Below are 12,684 nucleotides of genomic sequence, written 5' to 3' on the forward strand. Positions count from 1 at the left end.
AGGACCACAGAGACCAGGACCACAGAGACCAGGACCAGGACCACAGAGACCAGGACCCCAGAGACCAGGACCCCAGAGACCAGGACCACAGAGACCAGGACCAGGACCACAGAGACCAGGACCACAGAGACCAGGACCCCAGAGACCAGGACCAGGACCACAGAGACCAGGACCAGGACCACAGAGACCAGGACCACAGAGACCAGGACCCCAGAGACCAGGACCAGGACCACAGAGACCAGGACCACAGAGACCAGGACCCCAGAGACCAGGACCACAGAGACCAGGACCCCAGAGACCAGGACCCCAGAGACCAGGACCCCAGAGACCACAGAGACCAGAGAAAATCCCAGAATGCAGTGCTGCCGATGCTCATGGGTAACGTAGTCCGAACAGTCGCAGAGCAGAAGAGAACCTGCGGTCCAGGTCCAGGTTCTGGTTCTGGACCAGACGGGTCACGTGTTTGTTATTAAAGACGTAAACAGGAAGTAGAACTTCTGATCGGATCAATAATCAACTGGAAGAAAAGATCAAACACACAAGTACAACAGTACAAGTACAAGTACAACAGCGCCTCATAAAAGGTACTAATACAGAGTTTGTATTTGTACACCGTTGTACTTCTATGTGGAACAAAACTTCATATTCTGTCAAATAAACATAGAACTCTGCAGAGAACTTGAATTAAAATGTAAATACTGAAGTACAAGTACCTCCAACAGTACTTCAGTCAAAGTACTGTTGGTCAGAGCGGTTGTCAATAAAGTTTTCAGACTTTGAAATAAAACGTCCAGTTTCTTCAAAGCAGGTTCAGAATCACAGGATCGCCAGAACCCGTCTGTCTGCTTCCTGTCTGTCTGCTTCCTGTCTGTCTGCTTCCCGTCTGCTTCCTGTCTGCTTCCTGTATGTCTGTCTGCTTCCTGTCTGTATGTCTGTCTGCTTCCTGTCTGTCTGTCTGTCTGCTTCCTGTCTGTCTGTCTGTCTGCTTCCTGTCTGTCTGTCTGTCTGCTTCCTGTCTGTCTGTCTGTCTGCTTCCTGTCTGTCTGTCTGTCTGCTTCCTGTCTGTCTGTCTGTCTGTCTGTGGGGTCAGAGGTCACTGGAGGAGGGTCATCCAACTATTCATCATCGTCATCATCATCATCATCATCATCATCATCTTCGGCTTCCCTCTTCCTCTTCTCCCCCCGAACATCTGAGGAGAGGATTTTCAAATTAAAGCGACGCTTCCTTTTTAATGATCAGATTCTGACTGAAGATAATATTTAAACAAACAAGAATAATGTAAACGTCTCAAATTCATATTTATTCTTATAAAAATAAAATAATATTTAGAAAAGAACCTTTTAAATACAAAATGCTTCAAAGTAAATATTAAAACAGAAATGATCAAACAAATAATAATAAATAAATAATTATTATTTTAAACATTTCTGCACATTCAAGAGTCGAACCTTTCAAAATAAAACCCTCACCTCCATCATCTTCCTCCTCCTCCTCCTCTTCCTCCTCCTCTTCTTCTACGTAGTCTCCATCATCTTCCTCGTCCTGAGAGGAAGAGCAGCAGAGGGTGAGCGGCGCCGCCTGGTGGCCACAGAGAGGAACAGCTGGACCAGAGGCCAACTCACCTGGATTCCCTCCTTCATCAGGTACGACAGGCCGACCTCGTCTTCCTCTCCCTCAGAGCTGTCATCCTCATCATCCTCATCCTCATGGTCGTCATCATCATCATCTGCAGGTGGACCAGCTTTGTCATCTGAAAGAAAACGTCCTTTCAGTTACATTGTGATGCATTCAGGTTCACTACGGGCACTCTGATGCATTCAGGTTCACTACGGTCACTCTGATGCATTCAGGTTCACTACGGTCACTCTGATGCATTCAGGTTCACTACGGTCACTCTGCGATGCGTTCAGGTTCACCACGGTCACTCTGCGATGTGTTCAGGTTCACCACGGTCACTCTGCGATGCGTTCAGGTTCACCACGGTCACTCTGCGATGCGTTCAGGTTCACCACGGTCACTCTGCGATGCGTTCAGGTTCACCACGGTCACTCTGCGATGCGTTCAGGTTCACCACGGTCACTCTGCGATGTGTTCAGGTTCACCACGGTCACTCTGCGATGCGTTCAGGTTCACTACGGTCACTCTGCGATGTGTTCAGGTTCACCACGGTCACTCTGCGATGCGTTCAGGTTCACCACGGTCACTCTGCGATGCGTTCAGGTTCACTACGGTCACTCTGCGATGCGTTCAGGTTCACTACGGTCACTCTGCGATGCATTCAGGTTCACTACGGTCACTCTGCGATGCGTTCAGGTTCACTACGGTCACTCTGCGATGCATTCAGGTTCACTACGGTCACTCTGCGATGCGTTCAGGTTCACTACGGTCACTCTGCGATGCATTCAGGTTCACTACGGTCACTCTGCGATGCGTTCAGGTTCACTACGGTCACTCTGCGATGCGTTCAGGTTCACTACGGTCACTCTGCGATGCGTTCAGGTTCACTACGGTCACTCTGCGATGCGTTCAGGTTCACTACGGTCACTCTGCGATGCTTCAGGTTCACTACGGTCACTCTGCGATGCGTTCAGGTTCACTACGGTCACTCTGCGATGCATTCAGGTTCACTACGGGCACTCTGATGCATTCAGGTTCACTACGGGCACTCTGATGCATTCAGGTTCACTACGGGCACTCTGATGCATTCAGGTTCACTACGGGCACTCTGCGATGCGTTCAGGGCCTCACCGGGCTCCCCCTCCTCCTGCTCCTGCTGGTCCAGCCCGTCCAGGAAGCGGAGGTGCGGCAGCAGCGTGAACACGGCGTCCCGGTAGTCGTCCCGTCTGGAAACCTCACAGCTGAACAGGTCCAGACGCCTCAGCTGCTTCAGGTTCTGCTGCAGAACCGGAGAACAACGGAGAACCGGTCAGACCCACGAGCGATGAGGCGTTCAGGCTCCGTGAACAGGTGTGTGTGTGTGTGTGTGTGTGTGTGTGGATATGAACTCACCAGCGTCTCGATGCTGCTCAGCTCTTTGATCTTGTTGCCGCTCAGGTTCAGAGACGTCAGGTTTGGACATTTCTCCTTCAGGGAGTCCAGACCTCCAGAGATGATGTTATCACTCACCTCCAGCTGACACACAGATACACACACAGACACACACGCACACACACACAGTGAGGTCATGCAGGCAGCTTGGAGCAGCGGTGCATTGTGGGAGCGTACCTTTCTCAGCGTGGGCAGAGAGGGCATGTTGGCGAGAGACGAGAGGCCGACGTTCACCAGGCTGAGCTCCTGCAGCGCAGAGAACTCTGAGGTCAGACCCTGCAGCTGCCCGTCAGGGGAGAGGCAGCCGGCCAGCACCAGCTGCTGCACCTGTAAACAACAACAACAACATCAGCACCAGCTGCTGCACCTGTAAACAACAACAACAACATCAGCACCAGCTGCTGCACCTGTAAACAACAACAACAACAGCACCAGCTGCTGCACCTGTAAACAACAACAACAACATCAGCACCAGCTGCTGCACCTGTAAACAACAACAACAACATCAGCACCAGCTGCTGCACCTGTAAACAACAACAACAACATCAGCACCAGCTGCTGCACCTGTAAACAACAACAACAACAGCACCAGCTGCTGCACCTGTAAACAACAACAACAACATCAGCACCAGCTGCTGCACCTGTAAACAACAACAACAACATCAGCACCAGCTGCTGCACCTGTAAACAACAACATCAGCACCAGCTGCTGCACCTGTAAACAACAACATCAGCACCAGCTGCTGCACCTGTAAACAACAACATCAGCACCAGCTGCTGCACCTGTAAACAACAACAACAACATCAGCACCAGCTGCTGCACCTGTAAACAACAACAACAACATCAGCACCAGCTGCTGCACCTGTAAACAACAACAACAACAACACGTCTCTAGCTCTTTAACCGGAGAAGACTTTCATAAACATGAGATATGAAACTTGTCATATTAGTAAAACGTCCAGGCTTCAGATCACAACTCTCATCTCGTCTCACAAACACTCTTTGATGAACTAGTGACACGCGCACAGCTGCTGTGTGCGCGCGCATCTACCCACCGAGGAGCGTTTGCCGCGCGGACTCGACTGTTTCCGGTTCCGATCACCGGTTTACGGTTCAACCGCAGCACCGGTACCAGACTCCCTTTAAAGAGCAGCTTTTAGCGCGTCGCTAACCGGGAGCCCGGCTCCGCGCCGCCGGCTCCTGGGGGCCTGGACCCCTGCTGCGGGGCTCAGAGAGCCGAGCCCCGCAGCAGGGCCGGAAGAGCCGTCACCATAGTGAACCCTGTGGCGCCAACAAGCTGCGCGCGCGACCCGGCAGACGCACGAGCTGTTCTCTAGAGAACGGAGGCTGGCGGGAGCGCCATCGCGCCGCGAGCCTCCGAGAACCACCAAGGTACAATGGCGCGCGGGGAACCGGGAGGTTGAGCCGGAGCCCCGGAGCACCGAGCACCGGAGCCCCGAGCCCCGGAGCCCCGAAGCCCTGAGCCCACCTCCCCCCGCGCACCGGGCCGAGGGAGGTGGGCTCCCTGCCGCCGCGGACAAGCTGCGGTTCGTCTGGTTCAAAATGTCGGCGCGTCCCGCTGCTCGTCCTCCAGCGGGCTGCGGGACGCAACGAGCCCGCTGAGCGCTCACCTCGGCCGGGTTCCGGTCCCGCAGCTCCAGGCTGATCCTCTTCTTCATGTCCATGGCGCAAACAAAGGGACAGGAAGTAGAGTCTTCCTGCAGGAGCCGTCAGAGGAACTAAACCTCCATGTTCGCTCGCGCCGACCTCCGCGGCGAGACCACGCCCCCCGCGCGGAATGAATATTCATGCATTTTTTACACGCTGCTCTCCCATTGGTTCGATGCGGAATCCCTCCTAAGCCCCTCCCCCAGGAGCTCGATATGCAAGCTTCTTCTCTGTGATTGGGTGGAACGCCTAGGCGGTACTTCGTGGGAGCCAATGAGAAGGCGAACAGCAAACATTTAAACATCTCTCTCTTTGTCCTCATTGGCGCCATATTTCCCTGATGCCTTCAAGTTCACTTCTGTCTGCGTTCATAAACAACAACAACAACAACAAGCTCTGTGTGTAAATGTTTATATTTTCTTTACACAATGTGAACATTTAACTGGACTTATGTTATGTTGTTATATACACAACAAGGCATATTAAAGTAATAATAACTTTATGACTAAAGCACCTTTCAATAAAATAAAGTTGGCTAAATAAATACAAAAAACACCTTGTACAACGTGTTATGAAATAAACTACAGTGACATCATGGATGGTAAAAACAAGCAACGCTACGATGAAGTTGTTTAATGTCACGTGTTCCACATAACAATAATTATTATAACAATAAAGAGAACACGTGGGCAATGACAGAGAAACCTGGCGGGGCGTGATTGGGAGGAACGGCTTGCCCGATCTGAACCTGAATGGTGTTTTGTTGTTGGACTTCTGTGCTAGCCACAGTTTGTCCATAACGAACACCATGTTCGAGCATAAGGTGGCTCATAAGTGTACCTGGTACCAGAACACCTTAGGCCGGAGATCAATGATCGACTTTGTAGTCGTATCATCTGATCTGCGGCCGTATGTCTTGGACACTCGGGTGAAGAGAGGAGCAGAGCTGTCAACTGATCACCACCTGGTGGTGAGTTGGATCAGATGGCGGGGGAGTCGGCTAGAAAGACCTGGCAAGCCCAAACGTGTAGTGAGGGTGAACTGGGAACGTCTGGCGGAGGATCCTGTCCGGGAGGTCTTCAACTCCAACCTCCGGAAGAACTTCTCACAAATCCCGAGGGAGGCTGGGGACATGGAACCCGAGTGGACCATGTTCAAAGCCTCTATTGTGGACGCGGCTGCTCTGAGCTGTGGCCAGAAGGTCATCGGTGCCTGTCGTGGCGGCAACCCGAGAACCCGGTGGTGGACACCGGGGGTGAGGGAAGCCGTCAAACTGAAGAAGGAGGCCTTTCGGGCCTGGCTGGCCCAGGGGTCTCCTGAAGCAGCTGACGGGTACCGGCAGGCCAGAAGGGCTGCAGCTGCGATGGTCGCGGATGCTAAACCTCGGGCATGGGAGGAGTTCGGGGAGGCCATGGAGAAGGACTTTCGGTTGGCCTCAAGGAAGTTCTGGCAAACCATCCGACGGCTCAGGAAGGGAAAGCAGGGCTTACCCCAGGCTGTTCTCAGCGGGGGGGGGGGGGACTGCTGACCCGGACTGGGGACATCGTCGGGCGGTGGAAAGAGCACTTTGAGGAACTCCTAAACCCGGCTAACATGTCCCCCAGAGAGGGGGCAGCGCCGGAAGTCTTTGGGGTGGTTTCTCCCATATCCCTGGCAGAGGTCGCTAAGGTAGTCAAAAAGCTCCTTGGTGGCAAGGCGCCAGGGGTGGATGAGATCCGCCCTGAGATGCTGAAAGCGCTGGACATTGTTGGGCTGTCTTGGTTGACACGCCTTTGCAGTGTCGCATGGGGGTCGGGAACAGTGCCCATGGACTGGCAGACCGGGGTGGTGGTTCCCATCTTCAAGAAGGGGGACCGGAGAGTGTGCTCAAACTATCGTGGCATCACACTGCTCAGCCTCCCGGGAAAAGCTTATGCCAGGGTGCTGGAAAGGAGGCTCCGACCGCTTGTCGAACCTCAGATTCAAGACGAGCAGTGCGGATTCCGTCCCGGTCGTGGAACAGTGGACCAGCTCTTTACCCTTGCAAGACTACTGGAGGGGTCCTGGGAGTTTGCCCAATCAGTCTACATGTGCTTTGTAGACTTGGAGAAGGCTTTCGACCGGGTCCCTCGGGGGTTTTTGTGGGGGGTGCTGCGGGAGTATGGGGTGCCGGACCCGTTGGCACGGGCTATCCGGTCTTTGTACGCCTGCAGTAGGAGCTGTGTTCGTATCCTCGGTAGTAAGTCAGACACGTTCCCGGTGGGTGTTGGCCTCCGCCAGGGCTGCCCTTTATCACCGGTCCTGTTCGTGACCTTCATGGACAGGATATCTAGGCGCAGCCAGGGGGCGGAGAGGATCCGGTTCGGGAGTCTCGGGATCGCCTCTCTGCTGTTCGCAGATGATGTGGTCCTGTTTGCCTCCTCGGACCGTGACCTCCAGCATTCACTGGGGCGTTTTGCAGCCGAGTGTGAAGCGGCAGGGATGAGAGTTAGCGCCTCCAAATCTGAGGCCATGGTGCTCTGCCGGAAACCGGTGGATTGCTGCCTCCAGGTGGGGACAAACTGCCTACCCCAAGCGAAGGAGTTCAAGTATCTCGGGGTCTTGTTCACGAGTGAGGGTAAGGTGGAGCGGGAGATCGACAGACGGATCGGTGCGGCTGCAGCAGTAAAACAGGCGCTGTACCGGTCCGTCTTGGTGAAGAGGAGCTGAGTCGGAAGGCGAAGCTCTCCATTTACTGGTCGGTCTACGTTCCAACCCTCACCTATGGTCACGAACTCTGGGTCGTGACCGAAAGAACGAGGTCTCGGATACAAGCGGCCGAAATGAGCTTCCTCCGCAGGGTGGCCGGGCTCAGCCTTAGAGATAGGGTAAGGAGCTCGGACATCAGGAGGGAGCTTGGAGTCGAGTCGCTGCTCCTTCGTGTCGAAAGGAGTCAGCTGAGGTGGTTCAGCATCTAGTCAGGATGCCTCCTGGACGCCTCCCACTAGAGGTTTTCCAGGCACGTCCAACTGGTAGGAGACCCCGGGGAAGACCGAGGACACGCTGGAGGGATTATATCTCCCGGCTGGCCTTGGAACGCCTTGGGATCCCCCAGAATGAGCTGGAAAGTGTTGCGGGTGAGAGGGAAGCCTGGGTCGGCCTGATGGACCTGCTGCCGCCGCGACCCGACCCCGGATAAGCGGCTGATAATGGATGGATGGATGGATAAAGAGAACAGTGAGAGGACTAGAGGTCTGAGTAAGAAGGAAAATAAAGACGCAGGTTTTAATATATAAGCCATCTTTATTTTTGAATACACAGCAGATGTTAGACCCTTTCAGTATAGAAGCTTTTAAAATATAAGACATAATTGGAAAAAAGTTAAGAAAGAAAAAAAAGACGAATAAATAATCTGACAGAGGAAACAGGATGTGATGTCATCAAGAGCAGGAAATGAATCTTTTGGTAAATAATTATTACAAATAAATAGCCAATAAAGAAACAGAAACAGAGCGATGAGAAAAGGAACAGCTGATTCTGGCAGCTACGTTTTATTTTGAATGGTTTCCAGTTGTTAAAGGGCCAGTTCACCCAAACCACAAACACCTGTCTGCAGCCCTGCTGCCAGGTGAGAACCTTTAGGAAACAGCCGGTCACGCCTCAGTCCTGTAAATACTGAACGAGTCCCGATGCTCAGAGACACGCTGAGTCAAACTGTCCTGAAGGATCTCCAGGGAGAAGAAGTCGAGACCCAGGAAGGCAGGAAGTAGGGAAGCAGGAAGTAGCGAGGCAGGAAGTAGGGAAGCAGGAAGTAGGGAGGCAGGAAGTAGGGAAGCAGGAAGTTGGGAGGCAGGAAGTAGGGAAGCAGGAAGTAGGGAGGCAGGAAGTAGGGAAGCAGGAAGTAGGGAGGCAGGAAGTAGGGAAGCAGGAAGTAGGGAGGCAGGAAGTGGGGAGGCAGGAAGTAGGGAGGCAGGAAGTGGGGAGGCAGGAAGTAGGGAGGCAGGAAGTGGGGAGGCAGGAAGTAGGGAGGCAGGAAGTGAGGAGGCAGGAAGTGGGGAGGCAGGAAGTAGGGAGGCAGGAAGTGGGGAGGCAGGAAGTAGGGAGGCAGGAAGTAGGGAGGCAGGAAGTAGGAGAAATGGTTCTTTCTCATGGAGTCTGAGCTCACAGTTAGACCCTGCTCCTTCATGTTCACGGGACCAGCTGGTTTTATTAAAACACATCGTCACCAGCAGACAGACAGTTTTTACAGAGTAAAAGAGAACCTGGTAGTTTTGGTCCTTTGTTGCTGCTCTGTGACTCTTTAGGGGCGGGGCTTCTTTAGGGGCGGGGCTTCTTCAACCAATGAAACGAGCTGAATGACCTCAGTCATCAGAGTGATAGTTATCGGTTCAGCATAACTCCCTGTGAACATATTATGAAGGAACTAAAGGTTTAGTATCCTGTCAAATATTCGTTTGACTGACAAAAGTAGATTTGTAACTTCGTCTAAAACTAATCATGTAAATCGTTTTTATCACTGAATGTTTGAACTTTTATCCACAGTTCCTAACGGCAAATGTACAAATATAAAATAACAAAAATCTGTTTCACAACATTGTAAATTAAATAATCAATCGTGTAAATTATTGTCTCAATATATAATTTATTTATATTTAAATAATGTTTTCATACGGACTAGTTCTCTCTTATTCATGTCATCTCGTTGTTTCTTGAGTGAACAGCGCCTGAGACCAGCGTGCAGGTCACCTTTCTACCAGCAGAGGGCAGTGCACGTCACCATTCTACCAGCAGAGGGCAGTGCACGTCACCTTTCTACCAGCAGAGGGCAGTGCACGTCACCTTTCTACCAGCAGAGGGCAGTGCACGTCACCTTTCTACCAGCAGAGGGCAGTGCAGGTCACCTTTCTACCAGCAGAGGGCAGTGCACGTCACCTTTCTACCAGCAGAGGGCAGTGCACGTCACCTTTCTACCAGCAGAGGGCAGTGCACGTCTTTGTTCATTAACCAGGTTATTGATACAGATGTGTGTAATGCCGTTTATTTCCTCTGATATTTCATGCTCATGGATCTTTTGCAGCATAGTTGTATACATCACTTTATCTTTGTGTCATTTTAGAACCAAACATTCCTCCATGGAAGAGTGAGCATTATTCATCACGACAAAACATAATAACTATTACAAAATACAGTTTATTCATGTTAAACATCTTCAGTTATCACCTTCACATTCTACCTCCAAACAGGTTTAAGTTAAGAGTAGACTGGACTAAAGGTTTAAGTTAAGAGTAGACTGGACTAAAGGTTTAAGTTATGTTCTGGTCTTGTTAGACCTTAGTGCTGATAAAGGACTTGTCTCTGGTCTGGTCTTGTTAGACCTTAGTGCAGCATTTGACACCATTGACCATGACATCTTATTACAGAGACTAGACCAGTTGATTGGTATTAAAGGTACAGCACTAAGCTGGTTTAAGTCGTATTTATCAGATCGTTCTCAGTTTGTATTTGTAAACGATGAGGCCTCGATGACCACCAACGTTTGTCATGGAGTTCCACAAGGTTCTGTGCTTGGACCAATTTTATTCACCTTCTATATGCTTCCTTTAGGCAGTATTATCAGAAAACACTCCATAAACTTTCACTGCTATGCCGATGATACTCAACTATATCTGTGGATCAAGCCAGATGAAACCCACCAGTTCGCTAAACTTCAAGCGTGTCTTAAAGACATCAAAACCTGGATGACCTGCAACTTCCTGCTGCTGAACTCGGACAAGACTGAAGTTACTTTACTCGGACCAGAACACCTCAGAAATCAAGTATCTGATGATATGGTTTCTCTGGATGGCATCACTCTGGCATCCACCACCACCGTAAGGAATCTCTGAGTTATTTTTGACCAGGACCTGTCCTTTGGCTCCCACGTGAAACAGATCTCAAGGACCGCCTTTTTTCACCTACGGAACATCTCAAAGATCCGGCACATCCTGTCTCAACGCGATGCAGAAACATTGATTCACGCATTTGTTTCCTCAAGACTGGATTACTGTAACTCCGTATTATCAGGCTGCTCCGGTAGATCCCTTGGATCTCTCCAGTTGATCCAGAATGCTGCAGCTCATGTACTAACAAGGATGCATTACTCCTGTATTAGCTGCTCTCCACTGGCTTCCTGTAAGAGAATCATATTTAAAATCCTTCTCCTTACCTACAAAGCCTTAACTGGTGATGCACCATCATATCTTAAGGACCTTATAGTACCATATTACCCCACTAGAGAGCTCATAGTACCATATTACCCCACTAGAGAGGTCATAGTACCATATTACCCCACTAGAGAGGTCATAGCACCATATTACCCCACTAGAGAGGTCATAGTACCATATTACCCCACTAGAGAGGTCATAGCACCATATTACCCCACTAGAGCTCATAGTACCATATTACCCCACTAGAGCTCATAGTACCATATTACCCCACTAGAGCTCATAGTACCATATTACCCCACTAGAGCTCATAGTACCATATTACCCCACTAGAGAGGTCATAGTACCATATTACCCCACTAGAGAGGTCATAGTACCATATTACCCCACTAGAGAGGTCATAGTACCATATTACCCCACTAGAGAGCTCATAGTACCATATTACCCCACTAGAGAGGTCATAGTACCATATTACCCCACTAGAGAGGTCATAGTACCATATTACCCCACTAGAGAGGTCATAGTACCATATTACCCCACTAGAGCTCATAGTACCATATTACCCCACTAGAGAGGTCATAGTACCATATTACCCCACTAGAGAACTCATAGCACCATATTACCCCACTAGAGCTCATAGCACCATATTACCCCACTAGAGCTCATAGCACCATATTACCCCACTAGAGAGATCATAGTACCATATTACCCCACTAGAGAACTCATAGCACCATATTACCCCACTAGAGAGGTCATAGCACCATATTACCCCACTAGAGCTCATAGTACCATATTACCCCACTAGAGAGGTCATAGCACCATATTACCCCACTAGAGAGGTCATAGCACCATATTACCCCACTAGAGAGGTCATAGCACCATATTACCCCACTAGAGAGGTCATAGCACCATATTACACACTAGAGAGGGATTCCCAAAGTGTGGTGCACGCGAGATGCCTCTAGGGGGTGCGCGAGAGGAAAAATGGAATGGTGGTCTAATGGTGTAATAATTAATATTAAACATCATTTAAAAAAAGATTAAGTAGGATTTTTTAATTATAAAAATTCCCTTTATAAGATTTAAATTTAAAATTAAAAACGTACAATTTAATAAATAGATGCACTTCCGGTCCGGCCGCCAGACTGTCTTTTACTACACACTAGCTAGCCTAGCTTGTGCACCTAACGTCATTTCATTCATTCAGCAACATCATGAAAACATGTTAAACTGGCTGAAATCAGGAAGCTGTCAGGTGGGACATCTGAAGCTATCAGTAATAAAAGAGGAGAGGGACAGAGAGAGAGGGAGGAACCGGAGGGAGAGAAACAGAGAGGTGCTGGGGAGAGACCGGGAGAAGAAACCGACCGGGAGTCGGAGAAAGAGGAGACAGAGGAACCGAGAAGGAGGAAGAGACATCAGACAAACCGGGAGCACAGAGACCATCGAAGAGTCAAGGTGAAGAAAGAGGAGACGAGAGTGAGCATCAGCCCCTAGAGCGGTGTGTGTGTCCTCGCCATCCTTATTGCTCTTTAAAAGTGACGCCTGTGTAACTGACATGTTTACAGCGGACTAAATCTAGTAACAAACGCCACGCGCGAGCAAACAGTTCTCGCATTGGTCCGATTTTATGCGGCTATAAATAGGCTCTGTTGCGTTTTTTTTTTAAGGTGTGGAGGTTTGGGGGTGCGTGAACCCGGTCGGGATGTAGAAGGGGGTGCGTGGCCTAAAAAGTTTGGGAACCGCTGCACGAGAGCGTTACCCTCACTGAATGCAGGTTACTGGTGGTTCCCAGAGTGTTAA

At 50.3% G+C, this 12,684-nt stretch overlaps 1 protein-coding gene across 1 annotated transcript; it reads right to left on the minus strand.

Moving 5' to 3' along the window:
• Positions 1 to 329: 329 nt before the first annotated feature.
• On the minus strand, positions 330 to 4,801 carry LOC306744759 (acidic leucine-rich nuclear phosphoprotein 32 family member D-like). Its single transcript, XM_079227443.1, has 7 exons — positions 4,684 to 4,801; positions 3,229 to 3,378; positions 3,013 to 3,135; positions 2,752 to 2,899; positions 1,626 to 1,753; positions 1,473 to 1,545; positions 330 to 1,192 (listed from the first exon to the last, which is right to left on the minus strand). Exons 1-7 carry the CDS (start codon positions 4,735 to 4,737, stop codon positions 1,116 to 1,118), a joined length of 753 nt encoding a protein of 250 aa, XP_079083569.1. The 5' UTR covers positions 4,738 to 4,801; the 3' UTR covers positions 330 to 1,115.
• Between the last annotated feature and the right edge of the window lie 7,883 nt (positions 4,802 to 12,684).

This window comes from Taurulus bubalis (assembly GCF_910589615.1).
Source record: "Taurulus bubalis genome assembly, chromosome: 12".
Classification (NCBI taxonomy): Eukaryota; Metazoa; Chordata; class Actinopteri; order Perciformes; family Cottidae; genus Taurulus; species Taurulus bubalis.

Excerpts from the sequence above, each read along its gene's own strand:
- LOC306744759 (XM_079227443.1), bottom strand. The coding sequence starts at position 4,737 with ATGGACATGAAGAAGAGGATCAGCCTGGAGCTGCGGGACCGGAACCCG. Across the intron at positions 3,379-4,683 it reads GGGACCGGAACCCGGCCGAG|GTGCAGCAGCTGGTGCTGGC; the intron begins GTGAGCGCTCAG and ends TGTTGTTTACAG. Across the intron at positions 2,900-3,012 it reads TGAGCAGCATCGAGACGCTG|CAGAACCTGAAGCAGCTGAG; the intron begins GTGAGTTCATAT and ends CCGGTTCTGCAG.